At 42.9% G+C, this 27,609-nt stretch overlaps 1 protein-coding gene across 1 annotated transcript in view; it reads right to left on the reverse strand.

The window, feature by feature from the left end:
* LOC100136701 (sodium channel protein type 3 subunit alpha) overlaps positions 1 to 27,609 on the reverse strand; it is a 151,917-nt gene that overhangs the window by 44,196 nt on the left and 80,112 nt on the right. The window contains exons 14-15 of the mRNA XM_036934870.2: positions 8,163 to 8,303; positions 7,583 to 7,924 (exon numbers count right to left, since the gene is read on the reverse strand). Coding sequence (XP_036790765.2) covers positions 7,583 to 7,924; positions 8,163 to 8,303 — 483 coding nt within the window. The remainder of the gene's footprint in view (positions 1 to 7,582; positions 7,925 to 8,162; positions 8,304 to 27,609) is intronic.

Below are 27,609 nucleotides of genomic sequence, written 5' to 3' on the forward strand. Positions count from 1 at the left end.
AACACCAGAGTCAATGAGACAGTCATGCATAAACACAGAGTAAAGTCTGGGTAGAGGAAGTTCCAGGGTGACGAATGTCAGCCTTCGGCATAATGGAACCCTCAACGCTCTCCATCTTTAATCATTCTTTAATTCATATCCTTCATGGCCATGTGTCATTTAAAAGGATGGTGCACCCCAAAACTGAAGTATGGCCAATGTTTTTATATTTGTAAAGTGGGCTAAAGTGGAGCACAATCCATACCTTAATTCATCTGTTCGGTGGAATACTTTTTCATTTTGGAATTCCCTATGCATTTCCTCCACCCTCAAGGACGCTAGCCTTGGAGAGCACCGCTGAGAGAGAGAGAGGGATGACTTAACAGTTCAGTAGATGTTCTCAACTGTCCAATACAGCCATACAGCCATTCTGTACAGACAATAAAATGAGGCGGCCCTTCAACAAACAATCTTTACTCCAATTTCGCTCTCACATTCTCTGGGCATTAGAGGATCAGTATTATATTACCGCTGCCAATAACCCACGAATGCCCGACAATAACTACAACATCAATCTAAAACCAATACTGTACAGTCATTGTCCTGCTCAACTTTATGAAGCTTTCTTTTCTTTTTCCTCCTAAATAAACAGATAAACCTTTTATGTCATCTCATCTCTTGAGTTTTACTGGTCATGCCATACCTATGTCAGACTTGTAACAACATATCATCAGATGGACAGTACCTGTCATGCGGGCATCCCATGAGCCTTTGGGTTTTACAGAATCGTCAAGCTCAGCTAAGGGGGGCCCTACTGTGACAAGGTCAGCCATGTCTGGTAAAAGCACCGATGATGGACTCACAAACCCCCACGGTCCTGATACACATTCCAGGGGCATTGCCCCCCACCCATATGACAGACCCATAAATAGCCCCTTTGGAGAGAGAATGGATAACTAACAAGAGTTAGACACACACACACACACACACACACACACACACACACACACACACACACACACACACACACACACACACACACACACATATCCCAACTCTATGAAACAGGACTCCCCTGAATGCATGTTTAGCCATGTGTTGTTGTCAGAAGCCACCTGCGGGTAGTCTCTTTTCCTCTACGGGGTTAAAGGGGGTTAAGAGTCATGGGTCATGTACACATGGTGTAGTGTCAGGCATTAAGGGTGGCCATGAGGTATTTAAGGGGTCCCAAAGAGCGACACAATAAGATAGAAGAGAAACTGCCAAAGTAAATGCCCTGCTCGAGTGACACTCTTCTTGGACTGGCTAGCCAAAATTGGAGAGGTATGTTTTATAGAACGCACCAGGGAGAAGTCTGTAAAGTGGCTATTGTTGGCAGTGTAATATATGGATGAATAAGGAGGTATCCGTAAATGTCAATATGAACGACAACTGTTTCTATCATCACTACCCATAACACTCTGGGGTGCAGCAAAAACCCTCCTGCAGGTTAGGAGAACTCACACAGCAGGTTAGGAGATGTAACGTAGCAGGTTAGGAGAATTAGGTTATGGTTAGGTGTTGGTGAAAATGCTTTCCTAACCTGCTACGAAAAGTCACTTGCATTGAAGTGCCGTATCTTATGGAGGCTCCCCCTGGGGAGCTAACCCCCCCCCCCCCCCCCGAAACCCTAATCTACCCCACCTGATGCTAATGCTTACAAGGACCTCGACTGGCTGATAAGCTGAATCAGGTGTGTTACAACAGGGTTGGAGCAAAAACCTGCATACCCATTTCTCCCAGAGGAGGCTTGGCCCCAACCCTTATTTAGACATTAAGAGCCACTGACATGCTAGGAGAAATTCCCCGCCAAAACAATTTCAAGCATGTTTTCAGTCAATGAATTATACCAGAAAAAAGGTCTCATCTCATCATGTATCCCATTTCCTCTTCAGTCTCCTCTGGGATCTGGGGCGGCCCCGGTTGTTGCCGTGGTTGCTTTCGAACACAGCTGTGCGGCGTTACACAACCGTTGGTCCCTGGAGGACCCGAGCCATCAGAGCCGACGCTCATACCTCACACTTCCTGCTCTTCTCCACGAGTTACAATGACACGTTGCTGCCAGAGACGTTCGTACCCCTTATAGGTACCACTACGCCACTTAGAATAGATGGCCAACACATACAGTAGCTTCATCCCATGCTATTACTTTGGTAATCAGAACGTTTTAAATGACTCAACTGTGAATTGCTAATAACGTGCAAATTGCATAATTTACTAGCACTGAAAGGAACATGATTGAAAGTTTCAACTAGTTTACTAGTTCAACCCAAACAAATCCCATGTTCTATCTGGAGAACGCTGAGGTATTTACCCTTGGGGTTAGCAGAAGTAAAAGTTAAGCACACTGGCAGGAAGTGTAGCACTGTGACGTGAGCATGGTCTTTCTATGTTTTTACAGGATTAGCCTTGCACAATAACCTTGTTAGTGGGATAATCAACATAGGCTTCCCGCTAAAACATTATCAAGCCACTAGTGACAGAGTTGAATTTACAAGCTATGGTTCTGATATACAATGGCTCAATGGTGTGAGGAAATGGTCAGTAACAGCTCCAGCCTCTACAAACACTCACACTCACACACACACACACACACACACACACACACACACACACACACACACACACACACACACACACACACACACACACACACACACACCCTCCGAGGTGTAAAAAGTGGTCCTGGCCTTGGCCCCCTGTAGTGATGAATCAGACAGACAGGCTGTTGACTGAGGAAGAGGTAAGGTGGGGGTCAGAGGTTAAAACATGCCATCTACATTTTCCCAGTCTTTCAGCCGGCAGTGACATAACAGCTCATATGGGAGGTTTGTCTGCATGTGTGCTAGCACTGCTTTTCTCTCACCCCCCCCCCCAGCCACACTTTGACGTTAAGGAGTTGTGAAAGGGACGAGCCACGTCTGCCTCCGCTGCACACTCTCCACAGCAAAAACTGAAGCAGAGACACTTTGTTTCCTGCTGCTAACCTATACGAAACTCTTCATTTCCAATGTTTTGGACGCTTCTATTATTTATTTTTATTACAATAGAAAACATACACATACAAACGACAACATACAGAAATATCCACAACATCACCCCTGCCCTGTTTTGAATGTTTCTAATTCACTTGTAGGTGCTAACTAATGTTTCAGGGCAATATTCTCTCTCGCTGCCCTTTTCCTGACAAGGGATAGCGACAGGCACGCATCCGAGGCCACGGTTACATGAATAGATGCAGACAGTTGATTTTTATGCCATGTTTTCCCTTGTGGGCCACATCCCTGTCTGCATGGGAAACTGGCTAGGGAAACAGAGGGAACGGCACACCACCATGATCATCTACACATTGAGCCACAGCAAACGTTTAGGGAACATTTCACAAACGTGGAAACCTGATAAAGCCTCCATGGGAGACATGTACAGAACAGGTTGTTGAGAGAGGACAGGTGTAGAGAAAGATAAAACAGAGTGAGTGGGTGTACGGGCAGGTGTACCGAGATGTAGTGAGTGTAGAGATAAAAGAGGGAAAAAGAGAACAAGGGAAGGTGAGAAGACAGGTGCGTCGTGTGATTAAAGCAGGTGGGCAAGACGTAACCGCTCTCTTAAAACTGATTGGAGCACAGGTGTGCAAAGAAACAAACCAGTCATCTCGGTTTAGAGTGAGAGAGAGAAAGAAAGAGAACACAGATGCTTTTTGTCTCTCACTCTCTCTCCCTCAACAACCTGTTCTACATGTTGGTAATTCTGCATCATATTCCCATAAACAGTCATTGCTCTATATACTTCAACCTTGTAGTGCACACCGGTGGTATGCCGAGCCCTCTCTCCCTCTCTCCTTGCCTCAACTATTTTAACAAGTCAAATTACAGTTTTACATTTATTCATGGAGCCTTGCTCATTTCACATGCCTCCTTATCAACATAAATTCATCTTTGAAATTGACCATAACCCCCAGACAACAAAGTAACGGCACACGATCTAGCTTCCTATAGTGGATGCAGACACAGAGACAGTAACGTTAAAGACAAATGCAGGCAAACAAATGCACCTTGCCCTTAAGGATCTAATTCCATATTCCTGATTGGGCGGAAATATAGAGGGCCATTGTTACCAAATGGAAGAAGGACCCAATTGCCAAAATAGTAGTATAAATCTTTAGAAAGGGGTAAAATTGGACAGGGCATCCATTTTGGGAAGAGTCCGCTTGGGGCCAAATTGCTCTGGAGGAAACGAGAAAACAAAACAAGGCATGAAAATAGCCTTTGTGCGTGGGCTTGGAGTGGCTCACTTGGAGAGAGGGAGAGAGAGGGATAGGGATGGAGTGAGAGAAAGGGAGGAGGGAGAGCATGAGAGATAGAGGGAGCAAGAAAGAGAGAAGGCTTTCTCTCTCCCTCTAAGGCTCTCTCTCCTGTTATTAGCCTAGCTAAGCAACCTCTCGGGCCAGAGAGCGATTGAGCGAGAGAGAGAGAGAGACAGAGAGAGAGAGAGAGAGAGAGAGAGAGAGAGAGAGAGAGAGAGAGAGATCTACAATAATTAATTAATCTATCTGATCCTCAATTAGTAGACACAAACAAACAGCACAGCTCTACCATTTCATGAGCGAGCCGATGTCAGAGAAGCACACATGATAATACCTGTACAACAGGGAGGGGCAAATGGTGGCCAGCGGGCAACAGGCCCTCAGATTTTAACTTTTTTTTTTTTAAATGCTATATTTTTTAAATCTTAGTTGGGGAAAAACTTACTGTTGCAAGTTAGAACAGTAGAATCCGCAAGATGCAATTTCGAAATATGGTTTTGCATCAGAAGTTTTTATCTTGTTATGTCACTGATAGTCATTCAATTAGCCATGTTACTGTCAGGGGGGGGGCATAGGTTTTGTTAGTCAGTCTCAATCAGATATCATATTAAAAACTACAAACATTTGTAGAAATGTGTAGAATTGCATGAAATTAATTATACAATTCCAAATATTGTCTCCACCCCATAGGAAAATGTGTAGAATTGCAGAAAACTAGCTTTAATACTGCAATATTTTCACTACTCGCAATGGTAAAATGAGTAAAAATAACTCAAAATGTCTCTCTGCTGTCAAGAAGGGGGCTGCTAAAATGTTTTGCTCTCAATGTGGTAGTGGCTTTGCGCATTTGGGTACGCAGACCTGTGAGCAACTGCGGATTTTGTGTGGCCCCCACCCCATCAAAGTTGCCCATCCATGCTGTAGAGAGAAACAAGACAAACTCTGTCACGATTCCTTTCCTACCACTAGTCTGCAATCTGGAGTCAATTACTAATTAAAGATGCAGTCCGGGATCTTAAGTACTTACCAATTCAGAACACATTGTACCAATTAGAATTCGTAACATATCATACGAATTGCACTTTTTCTTTGCAGGACGTAACATATCATACGAATTTCACTTTTCTTTGCAGGACGTAACATATCATACGAATTTCACTTTTCTTTGCAGGACGTAACATATCATACGAATTTCACTTTTCTTTGCAGGACGTAACATATCATACGAATTTCACTTTTCTTTGCAGGACGTAACATATCATACGAATTTCACTTTTCTTTGCAGGACGTAACATATCATACGAATTTCACTTTTCTTTGCAGGACGTAACATATCATACGAATTTCACTTTTCTTTGCAGGACGTAACATATCATACGAATTTCACTTTTCTTTGCAGGACGTAACATATCATACGAATTTCACTTTCCTTTGCAGGACGTAACATATCATACGAATTGCACTTTTTCTTTGCAGGACGTAACATATCATACGAATTGCACTTTTCTTTGCAGGACGTAACATATCATACGAATTGCACTTTTTCTTTGCAGGACGTAACATATCATACGAATTGCACTTTTTCTTTGCAGGACGTAACATATCATACGAATTTCACTTTTCTTTGCAGGACGTAACATATCATACGAATTTCACTTTTCTTTGCAGGACGTAACATATCATACGAATTTCACTTTTCTTTGCAGGACGTAACATATCATACGAATTTCACTTTTCTTTGCAGGACGTAACATATCATACGAATTTCACTTTTCTTTGCAGGACGTAACATATCATACGAATTTCACTTTTCTTTGCAGGACGTAACATATCATACGAATTTCACTTTTCTTTGCAGGACGTAACATATCATACGAATTTCACTTTTCTTTGCAGGACGTAACATATCATACGAATTTCACTTTTCTTTGCAGGACGTAACATATCATACGAATTTCACTTTTCTTTGCAGGACGTAACATATCATACGAATTTCACTTTTCTTTGCAGGACGTAACATATCATACGAATTTCACTTTTCTTTGCAGGACGTAACATATCATACGAATTTCACTTTTCTTTGCAGGACGTAACATATCATACGAATTTCACTTTTCTTTGCAGGACGTAACATATCATACGAATTTCACTTTTCTTTGCAGGACGTAACATATCATACGAATTGCACTTTTCTTTGCAGGACGTAACATATCATACGAATTTCACTTTTCTTTGCAGGACGTAACATATCATACGAATTGCACTTTTCTTTGCAGGACGTAACATATCATACGAATTGCACTTTTTCTTTGCAGGACGTAACATATCATAAGAAATGGATGACGTAGAACACAATTTTCGGGGACCCATTTTAGCTCGTGAGCAATACTTTCAAAACTACTGGCTGAAATTATACAAAAGCTCTGGAGCATCACTTAAAAGTAGGAAATATTAGCTTAACTAACCAGGAATCCATCCAACCTTTTTATGCACGTAAAGTACATGTTGAATACATTTCTTTACGACGGGCCTGATTGAAACAGCTAATTTGGTTAGTAAACTTTGCAAATGTCAACAAAACAAAATCCGCTAGACAAGGTGGGATCTTTTTGTGTCTGTAAAATTAATCATGCAAGAAATGGCGATGGAAGCATTTTATTCACAAATAGTGATATGATAACCATCATATCAAAGTAAACGTGGAGCCATGTTGTGTGGTCCTCCTATAACAACTGGGGAGGACATGCAGTTTATTAGGCTACTGATCAAATCAGTTATGATGAACTTCACAGGGTGGTGAAAGTGCAAGGTGATGAGCTTGATGCTCCTGTCCAATAAATTGCACTACACAGCTGATTCAAATAACCAAAGCTTGATGATGAGTTGAGTTGGTTATTTGAGTCAGCTGTGTAGGGCTCGAGGGGGAGTACATTTGCTATAAAACGCAACTTTTTTGGGTGACAAAACCATCAGTAGAGTTGAAAACACATGGAAACATATTTAACTTGTATTTTGTATTCAGTACACGGGAATTTAACCGCAAAAGTTACCACGTCATCACGCACAGCCTCTTATCCGCAGCAAGTCAATTGTTTTAATGCAGATTTTTAAATATTTGCATAAAAATCTTTCGCCAATTGGTTGGAAACCTAGTTTATGAGGAGATAACAATATCTGAATAGCTCGTATCGCAAAGATGCAGCTGATATTGGTATAGACTTTCCAATATCGGTACCCAACACTACCACCAACCCATCCTACCTGCTTGCTCTCCTCCACTTCCTCCTCCTCCTCCGAGCTCTCGCTCTCATCCTCATCATCATCATCCTCCTCAGGGAACTCCACGTCTGATTCGCCAGGAGCGATGGGCACGCTGATGGTCAGATTGGGGTTTGTCATGTAGCTGTCATCGACCTCCGGGACCATTATCTTCTCTCCGTGGCGCCCGATCACCCCGATCCCTCCCCCCACCGTCACCACTGTCCCGTTGCCCACCTCGCCAAGCGGAGCACCGTGGCTCAGCCTCTTGAGCTTCACCATGGCCTTTGTTTCTTTTCTCTTCTGCCGTCGCCTCTTGAAGTTGCCGTTGAAGAAGTCGCAGATCTACAATGAAGTAATGAACTATGTTTACAAGATGTGATGAACTTGTATTTATTTTTGTATGTACTTCATTTTTTTCCGGTGATTCATTTGTTTGTTTGGTTGTTATTGGTTGTTTTATTTTGCCCCGTCGTACGTTTTGTGTCATATCTTACCTAGAATCTATGTAATTGTCCACACTATATAGTAAAAAAAGTATATCATAATTATGAAATAAAAACATATGAAAAAAGTGTCCGACCTGGCTTCGGAGCCAGCCCATGCCGCTTTTGATGCGACCAAGAGCGATTTGCAGGTTGTTCATCTCGCCGTCGTCATCAGGTGCCGAGAGGTTGTCTGAGCTGAATGAGCTGAGCAGCAAGGCTAGGAAGAGGTTGAGTACCTGGGAGGAGTAGAGAGGGAGATGAGTTTGAATAAAACCTTGTCCTTCTGTTTAGTATAACTAGGTAAAGTCAGTGATGAATATATGCCCAACTGGAGTCCTTAAGATGTTATTACTTTCACGTTGATTGAAAAGTTAGTCACAAACAACATCTTACAGTTAACCATACAGCTGGATAAAAAGACTAGATAAAGCTAGCCTGCGGGTTTGGTTCCTGAGTCGGTGTGGATGGAGAGGGCCCAGATGTGTAACACTAGAAATGTAAACAGCAGGAGTGATTTGAGCCCGGTATAAATGTCAGCCTCCAACTGGAACCGGAGATCTCCTTGTCCATGTTAAACAAGAGAACCTACTCCTCTGGGTTGTAGGGCTGTGTGGTTTTAGTGTGTGTCATCCGTGCTTGTGTGTGTGCCTGCCTGCATTTGCGGATGCGCGTGTGTGTGTGCATGTGTGTGCGCTTGTTTGATTAAAGTGCACGCGGCAACCATGGTCCCTTAGACACAGGGCCACTTTTCCTCGGTTTAGTAAATGTCAACCGTGCATGCAGTTTCATGATGGAGTTTCATTACCACCGTGTAATGATTACAAACACCATTTTGTAGTCAAATTTAGATTTTTCTCCATGTCCTAACATGAGCTTCACTAATGAAATCCTTTCTGTGATTTGATAGAGCCTATCAAAGTAACATTACATTTTTTTTCCCGGGGGCCGCATTTGGTCTTCAAAGAGGTCTGGAGGACCGCACTGAAAGTTAGTTCTAGTTCCTCTACGTCTTCTGTTTGACACCCCTGTCCTAAGACCTAAAATGCATTGTTCACGTTTACCTGAGACGGTTCTCTCTCTGTTTCTCCAAAGACTCATAGCTGTTGTAGCAACACATCGATCAAATCAATCCAAATCAATTAATTGTCATGTCATTCATCTGTTTCTTGATAAACATCCATTTATTATATCTCTGCAGCCAGCATCAATCAAAGTTGACAATGTTCATTGGTTCTGAAATTCTGAAATTTGGTGAAGTGAAAACCAAAATTGCCCGTGAGTGTCTAGCGTGTCCCCAAATTACCAAAGGGAGCGAACTATCACAGTGCGTGCGTTGTGCATATATTCATCCATATGTGTATGTGTTTATGTGTGTGTGTGTGTTTGAGGATGGGAGTTGGAAGCAACATAGCCCTGGACCCCCTGTGCCGGCCCCTCCCACCCCCTGTGCCCCATACCCATCTCGCCACGCCTGGTGCCCACTGTGACAGGTGTAATTGGGTGTCTGGTTTTTCCATTTTCTGCCCTGCTACACTTGTCCTTTACAACACACCGTCCATGACATCCTGCCATCTCAGAGAGGGATACAGCAAAACACCATGTTGTCCACTGAATCGCCACCTCATCTTGCTTCCAACCATTCCATTTTTTTCAGATCAAGAAAAGGTGTCCTAGGATGTAGGCTGGTTTTGGGACGGGGATTTTTAGGTTTACAGGATGTGGTCGACCTTAGAAATGATGGACATTCAGATCTACCACCAACACTCCCCCATTGAGAATCCACAGGAGACACATCATAGCAGCTCCTCCATAAACACCTCATATCTCATCCCATATATCCCAAGGGACCCACTGTGCTGCGCTGGGCAGATGAGTGCGTGTCAAATCGCCACACTCGTCTCGCGTGCTGATGTGTTGTGTTTGTCGCCAGGGGATCCCTGACACACCTAGCCAGGATAGAATCAGTAATAAGCTGCTTTGTCATGACTGATGTATATATGGCGTAGTCTGTTGCTTTACCGTGATTATAAATATATATGGCGTAGTCTGTTGCTTTACCGTGATTATAAATATATATGGCATAGTCATCTGCTTTAACATGATTATAAATATATATGGCGTAGTCGTCTGCTTTACCATGACTATAAATATATATAGCGTAGTCGTCTGCTTTAACATGACTATAAATATATATTGCATAGTCGTCTGCTTTACCATGACTATGCACATATATGGCGTAGTCGGCTGCTTTAACATGACTATATATATATATTGCATAGTCGTCTGCTTTAACATGACTATAAATATATATGGCATAGTCGTCTGCTTTAACATGACTATAAATATATATGGCGTAGTCGTCTGCTTTACCATGACTATAAATATATATTGCATAGTCGTCTGCTTTAACATGACTATAAATATATATGGCGTAGTCTGTTGCTTTACCATGACTATAAATATATAGGACATAATCAGCTCAACCCTCCTCTTCCAACCTCCATCCACCCGATGGTGTTACAATGAAATCCCCCCCCCCCCCTCCCCCCACACACAGAATTACCAAGGGGTAATATAATTTAAGCTATAGAGCTATAATGCTAGGATAAACCTTATAGGCTAATAGGATTTTATTTTCCAGACCAAATTGGCTATTATGCTGAATGTGTCCTTTTTTTATTTAATGATGAATTTGCATTGTATGGCTACTGTAGCCTATAGGGGAAAAGAACGACTGTACATCCAACTTGATTAGCAGATATAATGTAAAGGGGAATTCTCAATTCCCAATGGGATTAATAGGGACTCACAAACACCTCGGGATGCTCTTCATTTGGTGATGTCAGTCATTCAGCCAGTCAGTCAAACACACAGATTTGCGCATTGGCACACACAAAGACACAGGGCGGGTTTAGGGTCATGAAATATTGTGTGGGTTGCATAAAGAGAAAACAATACCTTAAAAAATGTTAATTTATAGGTTACATTTAGGTTTTTCTTTGATTATTTAATCTGGCATTAGTGCGTAAGCCTAAGCGTTAGGGCCGAACTCTACAGGCGCCAAATAGCCTACATACCAATAGCCAAATGCTATTGGGAACAGGCATAAAAAGTGAATGTCAGTCCATCGAGGCAAAAAGGACAAAGTCTGAGTTTAATTCAATAAGAGAAAAGCTGTGGAGAGTTGAAAATCAATAGAAGGCAGGGCCAGAAAAGTAATGTTTTGGAGAGATTAGTGGTAAAAGATAACGATAGCAATGCCTATTTGTGATTATGGTGAGGCGCTACAGTTGAAGTCGGAAGTTTATATACACCTTAGCCAAATACATTTAAATTCAGTCACAATTCCTGACATTTAATCCTAAAAATTCCCTGTCTTAGGTCAGTTAGGATTACCACTTCATTTTAAGAATGTGAAATGTCAGAATAATAGTAGAGAGAATTTCTTTCATCATATTCCCAGTGGGTCAGAAGTTTACATACACTCAATTAGTATTTGGTAGCATTGCCTTTAAATTGTTTAACTTGGTTCAACAGTTTTGGGTAGCCTTCCAATAGCTTCAATTAGCCTATAAGTTGGGTGAATTTTGGCCCATTCCTCCTGACAGAGCTGGTGTAACTGGGTCCGGTTTGTAGGCCTACTTGCTCGCACACGCTTTTTCAGTTCTGCCCACAAATTTTCTATGGGATTGAGATCAGGGCTTTGTGATGGCCACTCCAATACCTTGACTTTGTTGTCCTTAAGCCATTTTGCCACAACTTTGGAAGTCTGCTTGGGGTCATTGTCCATTTGGAAGACCTATTTGCGACCAAGCTTCAACTTGATGTCTTGAGATGTTGCTTCAATATATCCACATAATTTCCCTTCCACATGATTCCATCTATTTTGTGAAGTGCACCCGTCCCTCCTGTAGCAAATCACCCCCACAACATGATGCTGCCACCCGTGCTTCATGGTTGGGATGGTGTTCTTCGGCTTGCAAGCATCCCCCTTTATCCTCCAAACTTGTGGAGGTCTACGATTGGTTTTCTGAGGTCTTGGCTGATTCCTTTTGATTTTCCCATGATGTCAAGCAAAGAGGCACTGAGTTTGAAGGTTGGCCTTGAAATACATCCACAGGTACAACTGACTCATATGATGTCAATTAGCCTATCAGAAGCTTCTAAAGCCATGACATAATTTTCTGGAATTTTCTAAGCTGTTTCAAGGCACAGTCAACTATGTAAACTTCTGACCCACTGGAATTATGATACAGTGAATTATAAGTTAAATAATCTGTCTGTAAACAATTGTTGGAAAAATTACTTGTGTCATGCACAAAGTAGATATCCTAACAGACTTGCCAAAACCATAGTTTGTTAACAAGAAATTTGTGGAATGGTTGAAAAACAAGTTTTAATGACTAAAACCCAAGTGTATGTAAACTTCCAATTTCAACTGTATACAAATTAGACAGTCAAAGGCCTATGGCACATCAAGGGACTCTAGAATACTATTCATCTGGGTTAAATGGAAACTCAAATCTGGATACTGACGGTAGGTCTATAATCTCTGACAGAGCCTTAATATGAACTCCTACAGAATTAAGCATTTCTTGCAGTAAAGTATTTTCTTTGCTCCATGAAAGAGGTAGAGATGACAGAGAAAACTTTACCGATGTTAACTAGATTACTTGTCCAGTTGTAAGCAAAATAGAAAGTCGCGAAAACGACCCAACATGTTTATCGCAAGATTTAAATTTGGCTTGGATGCATATTTTATGTGGTTGAAATACTAAAAGATTTTATGATGCTGATAAAGATAGCATCTCTACAGATCGAAATGAGCGTTCACATTTTCTAAAGATGCTGAAAGAAATTGGATTTCTCCTGTTCCTGATAAATTTTTATGTCTACATTTGATGTATCATTTTCCTGCAAGAAATCCTTAATTCTGCAGGAGTTAATATTAAGCATATGTGGGAGGTTATAGACCTACAGTCAGTGTCCAGATTTCAGTTTCCATTCAACCCATCTGAACAGTATTCTAGAGTCCTTTGACATGTGAACTCACAGCCTGGTCTCATAGACTAGAGGTAACATAGTAAATGTAAATTCGGCACTCAAATGAGTATGATATGTTAAGTTTGGCATGGTTACATAAGACAGAAGGTTACTTAAGGCAAATATGAAAGGAGGTTGGTTGGTCGCGGTGGATGTGTAGGCTTATAACGCAAATGTCTAGCAACTCAAATGTCGCGTGTTCGAATCTCATCACATGCAATTTTAGCTAATTAGCTACTTGCAACTACTTAGCATGTTAGCTAACCTGTCCCCTAACTTTAACCCTATCCTTAATCCTTTTAGATAACCCTTCCCCTAACCCTTAGCCTAGCTAACGTTAGCGTTAACCACCTGGCTAATGTTAGCAACAACAAATTAGAATTCATAACATATCGTAAATTTTTCAAAATCGTAACATTGTTCCTTTTGCAAATTCAAAAAAAATTGTCCGAATTGCAATTTGTAACATATCATACAAAATGGATGCTGGACATCTACAAATTAATACATACCATACGAAACCTAACAACTAAGTGCAGTGTCTCGGATTTACGTACAGAATAATATGAAATGCTGTGAGACCAGGTTGCTTTTCTTAACTCAGGACAATGACAGGACAATGCCAACACATCACATGCATTTGTGTGCCATTAACTGCACGCACTGATGGTGTATGTACATCACCTCATTGCGTAATAATAATAGAGGGAACAAAATAAATTGTGCTCCTGGTTCAATAAACAAATCCCTTCCTTAACATAATCTGACCTTCACAGTTGGGCCTGCACAGATTGAGATTTATTTGGATTCACCTGCAGTGTGTGTTTTTGTTTTACTATCCTTGTGGGTACCAGAAGGCCTCACAAGGATAGTAAAACAAGGAACAGTTGGACAAGTGGGAACATTTTTGCAGGTCCCCATGAGGAAAAATGCTGTTAGGCTTAGGGGTTGGGTTTAGGGTTAGGGTTACAATTAGGATTAGAATTAAGGTTGGAGTTAGGATTAGGGGCTATGGTTAGGTTATGAGTTAGGAGTTAGGTAACGTTATAGTTTTATGGTTGGGGGGTTAGGGCTAAGGCTTAGGCTTAAGTTGAGGGTTATGGTTAGGTTAAGGGTTAAGGGTTAAGGGTTAAGGTTAGGGTTAGGGGTTAGGGAAAATAGGATTTTGGATGGGAATCAATTATTTGTTCCCCACAAGGATAGCAATACAAACGGCTGTGTGTGTGTGTGTGTGTGTGTGTGTGTGTGTGTGTGTGCATCTATAAATTGATTATAGTGTGTGATCAGCGGTAAAGATCTGGGATGGGTGTCAGTCACCATCCACATGACCCCTTCCTGTTCCCACTATCCTGGGATCTGATTGGCTGTCGCACATTTTCAACCAGTAATGGATCAACTAGTCATGGCATGAGCTGACAGTGCTGGGTGGACGACTTCATTCATAGATTTATAGATAAATTGTATAAATCTATAAATATAAATTATATATTTTTTTACAGTCAACCATGCTCTATACCTACTGTACAGGAATATCATAATATATCAAATATAATAATTTATATATAATAATTAATATATAATATATCCTCCATCTTTGTCAGATATATAGTATATACAAATACTAGGCACTTCATTTATCTTGGAATTTGAACCCCTGGTTCAACCCAGGATTGATCTTAACACAAAGGAACAGCTGTCCAATAGGGGGACACGGACCCTCCCACCCACATCCTGCGATAGGATGAAAAAATGAATAAAACATTTGCTAAATGTCAACGTTTCAAGTCAATTTGGTGGATCTATCCGAGGCAGAGAAGATGTTTTGACGTGAGGGGTATGTGTCTGCCAGGGAAGAGCAGCAGGATTTTGATGATAAACGCTGAAGTGGAAGGGGAGGGTGCAGTAATGTCAGCTGCAGTAATTCAGGGCCACAGTGAATGACAGAGAAATATGTGTGTGTGTGTGTGTCTGTTGTTGTACTTGTTTTCCTACCTTATCAGGACCCCAATGTCCTATCAATTCTATCCAATTCACCTCAATGTCCTGACAGGGTAGCAAAACAAGAACTTCGTATTGACTACTTTCTTATGTCATTCTCGCTGGCACCAAACGTTTAAAAAGAGTTGATAGGGGACAGAATGCGGCCGGACCATCCTATAATTACGTTATAATTTCAACGTGGGCGAGGATATTGGAAATGTATTCAAAGCTGACAACTTGTTTTTACACAGGACAGAATAATTACAGAATAATTAATAACGGACTTTTTCCAACATAATATAGGTACAGCATATCGCCTTATTGTATAGGATACTTTTATTCAATTCAATACTGATCTTTAAAACAAAAGCCATTTAGGTCAAAATAATTCATATTAGCAAAATAAATGAAGGGACTAACAGTACAGTTAGATAGCAATCCAAACTGTACCATAGAGGCACAGAATACGTTAGAGGAAAAACAAAAAGAAATGGAGTGTAATACTGTATATTATAAAAATAAAGCAAACTGGATGGAATATGCGGGAAAACGCACCAAATTATAGAAATGCTACCAAAAATAATTTACTGAAACTTTTTTTAAATGACAAAGTCACCCATGATTCACAAAACAATATTTAGAAAGAGGAAGCAAAGTACTTTAAGCAGATGTTTTCAGTTCAGTCTCCTCCATCTTCACTAACCAAAGTTAATTGTAAGGATTTTTCTATTAATAATGTAAAACAAACAGCTGTACAGAAAGACTCAAGTGAAGGCTAAAAATACAGAGGAGGAACTTAAAGATGCAATTAAAGCCTTTAAGTCCCGAAAACCTCCAGGGCTGGATGGCATACCAGTTGAGGAATACCAAACCTTTTTTTATGTACTAAGAGGACCGTTATTAGCATATTTTAACCACTCCTATAAAAATGGTATATTATTAGATACACAAGGTCTGATTTCAATATTACTGAAACAGGACCCAAATATAAATATGGAGGCCCCTTACACTTACACACTTACACAACCAGTGTTGTGATGCAAAAATTCAAGCAAAATGTATAGCGCATATAATTAAAAAGGTATTGTCGGATATTATTCATCCTAATCAGATTTTTTACATTGGTGATACATTGGGGATAATATAAGACCAGTACCAGTAGTGCATTTATCTAAACAACCCAGTTTTTTTTGTTATTCGGCAAAGGGTAACGTCTACAAAACTTAGTCCACTTTGTTCGTAACAGATTTTAGTTTTGGGAACAGAAAACTGTATTGAGATCAAATATTTCATTGACGAGAACATTGCAGAATGTCAGTTTTTGCCATGTACTGTCCATGTGTGAGTGATTGAAGCAGGGAGAACATGGCATGGCCTGGGTGGCTGGGGTCCCTGATGATCTTCTTGGCCTTCCTGCGACACCTGGTATTGTAGGTGTTCTGTAGGGCAAGCAGTGTGCACCCAATCGTGCGTTCGGCTGCATGTATCACCCTCTGAAGAGCCGTGCGGTCCAAGGCGGTGGAGTTGCCATACCAGGCTGTGATGCATCCCAACAGTACGCTCTCGATGGTGCTGCTGTTGAACACTGTGAGGGCCCTCGGGGACAGCCCAAATTTCTTCAGCATCCTGAGGTTGAAGAGTCGCTGTCGTGCCTTCTTCACTACGCTGTCCATGTGGTTAAAACATTTCAGCTTCTCTGAGATGTATACGCCGAGGAATTTGAAGTTATTGACCGTTACACGGCGGCCATGTTGATGAGAATGGGGGCGTGTCCAGCCTGGTTCCTCCTTAAATCCACAATAATCTCCTTTGTTTTCGTAAAGTTGAGGGAGAGGTTGTTTACCTGGCACCACGCCATCAGAGTGCCTACCGACTCCCTGTAGGCTGTCTTGTCGTTTTTGGTGGGCAGGCCTACTACTTTTGTGTCGTCAGCGAACTTGATGATGGAAGGCCACGCAGTCCTGGATATACAGAGAATAAAGGAGGGGACTGAGGATGCACCCTTGTGGGGCTCCGTGTTGAGGATCAGTGTAAAGGAGGTAATGTTGCCTACCTTCAACACCTGTGAACGTCCCATCAGGAAGTCCAAGACCAAGTTTAATATGGAGTAGTTCAGACCCAGGGCTGTGAGCTTTGTTAGGAGCTTATAGGGCACTATGATATTGAAGGTCGAACTGTAGTCGATGAATGTATGTATTCCTTTTGTCCAGGTGTGTAAGTGCAGTGTGCAGTACAATGGCGATTGCGTCGTCTGTGGATCTGTCAGGGCGGTAGGCAATTTGGAGAGGGTCAAGAGTGTCGGGGAGGGAGGAGGTGATATGGTCTTTGACTAGCCTCTCGAAGCAGTTCATGATGACGGAAGTGTGTCCTACTGCTCGGTAGTCATTCAGTTCAGTTACTTTCCCTTTCTTGGCCACAGGGATTATAGTGGGTATAGAGGCCTGAGCTAGGGAGAGATTGAAAATGTCAGAGAACACAATAGCCAGCTGGTCTGCACTTGCTCTGAGGCCATGGCTAGCGACATCATCCGGCAGCCTTGTGGGGGTTAACACGTTTGAATTACATTACATGTCCTCAGTGGAGACTGAGTGTGTAGCCCATGTTATCATCGGGGGCTCTCCTCGGCAGCTCAGGGTCATTGTACTCTAATCTTGAAAAAAAGGTGTTTATCACGTCTGGTAGGGTGGCGTTGGTGACCATGATGTGCCTGGGTTTCTTTTTGTAATCGTTGATCATTAGGAGCCCCTGCCACATATGCCTTGTGGCCGACCCACTGAATTGCTCCTCCACTTTATATTTGTCTCTATGCTTGTGTTTCACCATCTTCCTAAATCTGCATAAATCCTACTTGTACTGTTTAACCAAACTATTGTCCCCGGTCACCTTGACTTGATTATAAGCAGCATATAACCACCATAATTTGCAAATAAATTCATTAAAAATCCTACAGATTTTGCTGCAAAGAGACAGAATCATTACATCATATGTTTTGGTAATGTCCATATGTAGCTTGTTTTTGGTCCAATCTATCAATAATATAATAATACTCATCTAAAATGTTTATCTTTCATTTACAATCTGTACAAACTATGAGAATAGAAAGGTTCAGAACTTTTGTGAAACATCACAGCACAGTTGAAATATATATGGCAAATAGAAATCAAAACTGGATGGTGTTCAGAGATAGATGGGAGGGGTTGAGGGTAGCTGAAGGATGGGGCTGGATGGTGTTCAGAGATAGATGGGAGGGGTTGAGGGTAGCTGAAGGATGGGGCTGGATGGTGTTCAGAGATAGATGGGAGGGGTTGAGGGTAGCTGAAGGATGGGACTAAAAACAAACAATAGATAACTCATGTAAAATATACTGCGTCTGTAAAATTTATATAGTATGTATAAGCTGGAATTAGAAGCCTTAGTGTTGTTGTCCATTGGTTTACTCCAATTACTGTAGGTGAGGGATGGTAGGGTTAGGGGAAAATAATAAAGGAAAATATATTTAAAAAAAATATATATATATTATATATTTACAAATAAATGTATGGGAGATTGGTAATTATGCAGACAATTACATTGATGGAAGCGATTAAAGCTGATCTACCCCATAAACATGAGAACAAAAAACATTGTTGAACATTTTCCAGGTCCTGATTTGTTCAAATGCTATTTTAAGCTTAAGGGTTAGGTTTAGGGTTTTTGGGGTAGGGTTAGGGTTATGTTTAGGTTTAGGGTTTTGGGGGTTAGGATTAAGGTTAAGGTTAGTGTTAGGTTTAGGGTTATGGGGTAGGGAATATATGATTTTTAATGGTCAAGCATTTTTACTCCTCAAAAAGTCCTGACATTTCACAAAAATAAAGCTCTATGTGTGTGTCGGGGTTTGTGCGTGTGTGTGTGTTTGTTAGTAGTACCTTAATTGGGGAAGACGGGCTTGTGGTAATGGCTGGAGCGGAATGAGTGGAATGGTAAACAAATCACCTTTAACAGCCACAGCCCTGCTTCCCCCTCCACAGCCTGCTCCCCCCTCCACAGCCTGCTTCCCCCTCCACAGCCTGCCTCCCCCTCCACAGACTGCTTCCCCCTCCACAGCCTGCCTCCCCCTCCACAGACTGCTTCCCCCTCCACAGCCTGCTTCCCCCTCCACAGCCTGCTTCCCCCTCCACAGCCTTCTTCCCCCTCCACAGCCTGCTTCCCCCTCCACAGCCTTCTTCCCCCTCCACAGCCTTCTTCCCCCTCCACAGCCTGCTTCCCCCTCCACAGCCTGCTTCCCCCTCCACAGCCTTCTTCCCCCTCCACAGCCTGCTTCCCCCTCCACAGCCTGCTTCCCCCTCCACAGCCTGCTTCCCCCTCCACAGCCTGCTTCCCCCTCCACAGCCTGCTTCCCCCTCCACAGCCTGCTCCCCCCCCCCCCCTCCACAGCCTGCCTCCCCCTCCACAGCCTGCAGTTCTGGACCTCTGACTCTGTCCGAGACCAGAGGCAATATCGCCAAGTGAAGACCTCAACCCACAAAGGCGCTATAATCGCAACATACACAAAAACGTGCACATGCACACACCGGCTGTGGCAGCCTCACATCTCACTGGGGGCAAACCGTGATGCATTCATCAATTTCCCCCGTGAAGGATTACAGAATGTTAGGAGTCCCATCCCACCTGAGCCCGACTCATTTAGCAGGAGCGTACCAATTAGTTTAGATTGGGTCAGGCCTTTACTCCAGATAACTGGTATACTCTCATATAAATCTGTGAAAAAACAATATAACAACCTGGCTAAAAGGAAACTGGAGCTCAAACCAAACCACGTACTTAGTGTATTGGGGCACAGCAACAGAACGAACCAAGTAAGGCTTCTGCATCGTAAGAGGTTAGCTCAAGACTAGGGGAGAATACAGAGATATGTTGTGATAGCCTCAAGGGCCTTGAAGGTGCTGAGGCCTGAACGACAAGGCAGCAGTCTAGCCCCATAGCTCTCTAATACTCCCTGTCTGCGTCCATCTCTGAGACCCAGGGCAGCGCAAATGTCACCTGAATCAAATCGCTCATCACAGCATGCAGTCATGCTTCCCACAACAAAACACCAGACACTGACTTGTGTTAGAGAGATAAACCCTGAGATACGAAGGCAGAATATTTAAGGTTGTCGGGATTGAAAGAGTTATGACTCTGTGTCTTTCAGTTGTATCGATGTTGCCCAGAATTAGCCATCAGTTGAGTAAAAAGCTACCAAGCTAAAGCTCACTAGCTCTCTCTCTCTCAATTCAATTCAAGGGGCTTTTTGGCATGGGAAACATATGTTTACAACAGTAAATATTACACTTCCAAAATAATAGAGACATTCAAAATGTCATATTGTGTCTATATACAGTGTTGTAACGATGTGCACATCGTTAAAGTACAAAAGGGAAAATAAATAAACATAAATATAGGTTGTTTTTACAATGATATTTGTTCTTTGGCTCCCAAGTGGCACAGCGAGACCGGCACTGCATCTCAGTGACTACAGACACCCTGGTTCAAATCCAGGCTGTATAACATCTGGCTGTGATTGGGAGTCCCATAGGACGGTTCACAATTGGCCCAGAGTCGTCCGGGTTTGCCTGGTGTAAGCCGTCATTGTAAATAAGAATTTGTTCTTAACTGACTTGCCAGGTTAAATAAAATACTTTTTTTTTTAATTCACTGGTTTCCCTTCTCTTGTGGCAACAGGTCACAAATCTTGCTGCTGTTATGGCACACTGGTATTTTACCCAATAGATATGGGATCTCTCTCTGTCTGTCTGTCTGTCTGTCTGTCTCTCTGTCTCTCGAACCTGGGTGGTAGGCATACCACAAGACTGTTAGCACGCTGAGCTAAAGACCTGGGATTGGCATGAAGAGCTAATGCAAGTCTTCAGGCCTGAGGAAAATATCCTTCTTCCTTCATCGTTGTCTGATACCCTTTCACACTAATGTACCATCCCGAACCATACAATACCACCTCTGATGTTGTCTGCTGGAACTGTTCTGGATACGTAACCAGGCCAGCTCAGCTAGGCTCAGTAGTGTGAAATGGGTATATTTGTGTCTGTGTCTTAGTTTATTGAGGAGAGCAAATGATGTTTATTAGGTCACAATCTCCCAGTGGAGGAGAGTCTAGTGCCTTAGCCTGCCACCCGAACACACAGCGGGCAATGAACGTGCCCAATGAAGCATAAAGACCACTCTTCCAGTCCACTTGAGGCCCTTTATAATGAAATAATGCACTTCAGAAAACATTAAGTGCCCATGATAGTTAACGATGCCATCTAACTTGATTCACACGCCTCTGATTGATAGAAATGTGTACGGCTAATAACATAGCCCTAATGACAGAGAGGAGAGGCGCAGTATTAGATATTGTAATTACAACCAAGGCATTTTTGCATTAAAGCATTTTTTAAAGCGTTGTTTGAAGCGTTCTTAGAAGCGTTGTTAGAAGCGTTCTTAGAAGCGTTGTTTGAAGCGTTGTTTGAAGCGTTCTTAGAAGCGTTGTTTGAAGCATTCTTAGAAGCGTTGTTTGAAGCGTTCTTAGAAGCGTTGTTTGAAGCGTTCTTAGAAGCGTTGTTTGAAGCGTTGTTTGAAGCGTTCTTAGAAGCGTTCTTAGAAGTGTTGTTTGAAGCGTTCTTAGAAGCGTTCTTAGAAGCGTTGTTTGAAGCGTTCTTAGAAGTGTTGTTTGAAGCGTTCTTAGAAGCGTTCTTAGAAGCGTTGTTTGAAGCGTTCTTAGAAGCGTTGTTTGAAGCATTGTTTGAAGCGTTCTTAGAAGCGTTCTTAGAAGCGTTGTTTGAAGCGTTCTTCGAAGCGTTCTTAGAAGCGTTGTTTGAAGCGTTGTTTGAAGCGTTCTTAGAAGCGTTCTTAGAAACGTTCTTAGAAGCATTGTTTGAAGCGTTCTTAGAAGCGTTGTTTGAAGCGTTCTTAGAAGCGTTGTTTGAAGCGTTGTTTGAAGCGTTCTTAGAAGCGTTGTTTGAAGCGTTCTTAGAAGCGTTCTTCGAAGCGTTCTTAGAAGCGTTGTTTGAAGCGTTCTTAGAAGCGTTGTTTGAAGCGTTGTTTGAAGCGTTCTTAGAAGCGTTCTTAGAAACGTTCTTAGAAGCATTGTTTGAAGCGTTCTTCGAAGCGTTCTTAAAAGCGTTGTTTGAAGCGTTCTTAGAAGCGTTGTTTGAAACGGTCTTAGAAGCGTTCTTCGAAGCTTTTTTTAAACTAATGCTTTTGTGATTCTCAACATTTTCTTTCAGTTCTTTGTAATGAATTACACCAGATACAATTCTGATGATTTTACTAAAATGCAAACTTTCTCTTGAAAATAGTTATTCAATCTCAAGAGATTATAATGGTTACACACACACACAATCCCCCACCACTGCCACCACCTACCAATACACACACACACGTGTCTTGACCCGTGCTCATTAGTGTCCAGTCTGCAGAACCCAATGGGTATTATAATATCGTATTAGTATTAAGAGCCATCTGGGTGACCAAACTAAACCAGTCTTCTCTCTCCCAGCCCACCACCATGTCTTAGCCACCACCATGTCCTAGGCACCACCATGTCTTAGCCACCACCATGTCTTAGCCACCACCATGTCCTAGCCACCACCATGTCTTAGCCACCACCATGTCCTAGCCACCACCATGTCTTAGCCACCACCATGTCTTAGCCACCACCATGTCTTAGCCACCACCATGTCTTAGCCACCACCATGTCTTAGCCACCACCATGTCCTAGCTACCACCATGTCTTAGCCACCACCATGTCTTAGCCACCACCATGTCCTAGGCACCACCATGTCTTAGCCACCACCATGTCCTAGCTACCACCATCTCTTAGCCACCACCATGTCTTAGCCACCACCATGTCCTAGCCACCACCATGTCCTAGCCACCACCATGTCTTAGCCACCACCATGTCCTAGCCACCACCATGTCCTAGCCACCACCATGTCTTAGCCACCACCATGTCCTAGCCACCACCATGTCCTAGCCACCACCATGTCTTAGCCACCACCATGTCCTAGGCACCACCATGTCTTAGCCACCACCATGTCCTAGCTACCACCATGTCTTAGCCACCACCATGTCTTAGCGACCACCATGTCTTAGCCACCACCATGTCCTAGCCACCACCATGTCTTAGCCACCACCATGTCTTAGCCACCACCATGTCTTAGCCACCACCATGTCTTAGCCACCACCATGTCCTAGCCACCACCATGTCCTAGCCACCACCATGTCTTAGCCACCACCATGTCCTAGCCACCACCATGTCCTAGCCACCACCATGTCTTAGCCACCACCATGTCCTAGCCACCACCATGTCTTAGCCACCACCATGTCTTAGCCACCACCATGTCTTAGCCACCACCATGTCTTAGCCACCACCATGTCTTAGCCACCACCATGTCTTAGCCACCACCATGTCTTAGCCACCACCATGTCCTAGCCACCACCATGTCCTAGCTACCACCATGTCTTAGCCACCACCATGTCCTAGCCACCACCATGTCCTAGCCACCACCATGTCCTAGCCGCCACCATGTCCTAGCCGCCACCATGTCCTAGCCGCCACCATGTCCTAGCCACCACCATGTCCTAGCCACCACCATGTCCTAGCCACCACCATGTCCTAGCCACCACCATGTCCTAGCCACCACCATGTCCTAGCCACCACCATGTCCTAGCCACCACAGCCACCAGGAGATATTCACCTTATCCTTTTTAGAGGCAGACAGGGACAATTAATTTGAACTTTAATAATATCCCATATGCTTGCCTAGCCACCACCCCTGTCTCGTCATCCTACTCACAGTCCCATTTCCAACACTGTCTTTTTACCCCGTCCTATAAATCACTGAATAGTTAAGAAAGTGCTCAAGGTAGAATTATGTTGTCCCTAGTCTATGATCAGATCTCCCTAACCTCAAACTAAATCTTTACCATTATGGGACAATACATATCTGAAAGAGTATCAGTGACAACTAAGGACTGGCACAGCGGTCTAAGGCGCTGCATCTCAGTGTTAGAGGTGTCACTAAAGACACCCTGGTTTGAATCCAGGCTGTATCACAACTGGCTGTGACTGGGAGTCCCATAGGGCAGTGCACAATTGGCCTAGTGTTGTCTGGGTTTGGCCGGTGTAAGCTGTCAATGTAAATAAGAATTTGTTCTTAACTGACTTGCCTAGTTAAATAAAGAAAAAATAAAAGGGCAACTAGTACCTACTCTCACCTTAACCACACTGCTAAACTTAAATTACATTTTTGTTTTCATGACTTTTATAAAACGATATAGCCAATTTTGACTTTGTGGCTGTGTTATCTAGTGGAAACCAAAAAGTGGGCCTGGTCGGCCATCTTGGATGAGGTCAGATTAGTACGAGGTCACTGAGCAGGTAGCTCCGGTGCCATAGTGTCACCTGTTCTGTATACCCTAATAGCTGCATACCTCCCCTGGCTTTAGCTGGGGAGCGACATGAGCCATAAATAGACCATTGTCTCTACAGGCCTAGCACACACACACACAAGCACGTAGATTTACACAGCCCAGTTATGACATTCATCAAATGGTCTTACCTATTATCAACTTAGAAAAAAGCAGTATAATACCTCATCAGATCAGTCTGGATTGGTTTTACTGTAAATGTACAACGAGGATACAACTGGAGAACCAACAGAATTTCATCAGTAGCACCAACAGATTTTCTTCAGTAGCACCAACAGAATTTTATCAGTAGCATCAACAGAATTTATTCAGTAGCATCAACAGAATTCCATCAGTAGCACCAACAGAATTCCATCAGTAGCACCAACATAATTTCATCAGTAACAGCAACAGAATTTCATCAGTAGCACCAACAGAATTCCATCAGTAGCACCAACAGAATTTCATCAGTAGCACCAACAGAATTCCATCAGTAGCACCAACAGAATTCCATCAGTAGCACCAACAGAATTTCATCAGTAGCACCAACAGAATTTCATCAGTTGCACCAACAGAATTGGAGCAAATATTGTTTTCATGCCTTATACTCCCTTGAGGATCAGTGACATCTTGACAGAGAGGAGAAACAGCAAAATGTCCAGGGCAAAATACCAAAAAGGTAAACGTTAATGCACTGTTGATTGGTATTTTACCAACTCACACAGTCTAGCCAATAACCATGAGTCATACAAGACCAAGTACAGCCAACCAATAACTTCAACCGCAGACATTTTAGGATATCTTGACAAACTGAATCTCAATATTGTGTTTGATAACGATTGACATTTGACATTTGACTTGGCATTTGAAGCTGTTCTCGAGTAAAAAATTGACCGAAACCCTGTCGTCTGTATCCAAGCAACGAATGTTGTGACAACTGAATATTAAACTGCAACCAAACACGCACGCACATGCATGAACACACACACACACACACACACACATTGCGTGGTTACTTTACCCATCCATGCAAACTGATAGCATTTCTGTGCCGATAAGTCACATGAATGGCTGGAAGGCATTAGCCTTAGAGCAGTGTGGCCCATATTCTCACTGCTAAACCCTTTGAGGGTCTGCATCATTGTCTCCCAAAAACCTTATCAAACGAGGGCTCTTTTTACTATGAATCCTACTGTTACAGTGAGGATCAGGGTCCGCCTATGGCTAGCCTATGGTATGATTTGAGACACATGATTCAGGATAAAAGTAATTAAAATGCATTGCGTCAATGAATTTCAATGCTTTAATATTAGTAAGTACTAAACCACTGTGTTATTTGATTAGACTATAGTGAGACTACCCTGGCAGTAAATTCTCACATGAATTCAATTCTAATTAAAAATGTAGTGATTATTTGGTAATATTAGAATTACTTGGTGATGGCTTTTTCTAATCTGTAGTAATATGCTTTGAGGAAAACACAACAACAAATCCCTAGAAACTGTTGCCATCAGAGACGGTGTGTAAACATAAGAGGAATTTGGAAAGAGCAAGGTGTAGCAGGCTCCTGGTTGCCATACAGTTAGTGAGGTGCTAACTGCTGCCAGTTGTGTCTGGGTATTAACACCTAGCATAGTTAGGAGTCCCACAGGGCCAGGGTCCAATGGAAGGACACCACCTAACATGGAACCTTCCAAAGAGACACCTTAGGAGTCCCATACACACTTAAAGTAGAGGTGGACACACACATAAACACACATTTAGTATGACTGTCACTGGGCTTTGGGTGTGTGGCATTTAACACTCACTGATGAGAGCATGAGACCCAATCTCTGCCTTAGTTTTGCTGATCTGGTGATGAATTATTTATTTTACCTTTATTTAACTAGGCAAGTCAGTTATGAACAAATTCTTCTTTTCAATAACGGCCTAGGAACAGTGGGTTAACTGTCTTGTTCAGGGGCAGAACGGCAGATTTTCACCTTGTCAGCTCAAGGATTCAATCTTGCAACCTTTTGGTTACTAGTCCAACGCTCTAACCACTAGGCTATGAATGACAGTGATACTGTCACGCACTGACCTGAAAAAGCCTTTTATGTCTCTATTTTGGTTTGGTCAGGGTGTGATTTGGGTGGGCATTCTATGTTTTGTTTTCCCGGTCTGGGGCCCGCAGCGAGGGTCCCCAGTCCCGCAGTGAGGGTCCCCAGTCCCGCAGTGAGGGTCCCCACACCAGAGGCCCTACCAAAGTGAGGTGGTACTCTGTGAACACCCCCCTGTTCTACATGGTACTCTGTGAACATTCCCCTCTTCTACATGGTACTCTGTGAACAATCCCCTCTCCTGCATGGTACTCTGTGAACACTCCCCTCTCCTGCATGGTACTCTGTGAACACTCCCTTCTCCTGCATGGTACTCTGTGAACACTCCCCTCTCCTGCATGGTACTCTGAACCCTCCCCTCTTCTACATGGTACTCTGTGAACACTCCCCTCTCCTGCATGGTACTCTGTGAACACTCCCCTCTCCTGCATGGTACTCTGTGAACACTCCCTTCTCCTGCGTGGGACTCTGTGAACATTCCCTTCTCCTGCGTGGGACTCTGTGAACACTCCCTTCTCCTGCGTGGGACTCAATGAACACTCCCCTCTCCTGCATGGTACTCTGTGAACACTCCCCTCTCCTGCATGGTACTCTGAACCCTCCCCTGTTCTACATGGTACTCTGTGAACATTCCCCTCTTCTACATGGTACTCTGTGAACACTCCCCTCTCCTGCATGGTACTCTGTGAACACTCCCTTCTCCTGCGTGGGACTCTGTGAACACTCCCTTCTCCTGCGTGGGACTCTGTGAACACTCCCTTCTCCTGCGTGGGACTCTGTGAACACTCCCTTCTCCTGCGTCGGACTCTGTGAACACTCCCCTCTCCTACATGGTACTTGTGAACATTCCCCTCTCCTGCATGGTACTCTGTGAACACCCCCCTCTTCTACATGGTACTCTGTGAACATTCCCCTCTTCTACATGGTACTCTTTGAACACTCCCTTCTCCTGTGTGGGACTCTGTGAACACTCCCTTCTCCTGCGTGGGACTCT

The sequence above is a fragment of the Oncorhynchus mykiss genome, chromosome 11 (genome assembly GCF_057628025.1).
Source record: "Oncorhynchus mykiss isolate SJ-2025 chromosome 11, ASM5762802v1, whole genome shotgun sequence".
NCBI lineage: Eukaryota > Metazoa > Chordata > Actinopteri > Salmoniformes > Salmonidae > Oncorhynchus > Oncorhynchus mykiss.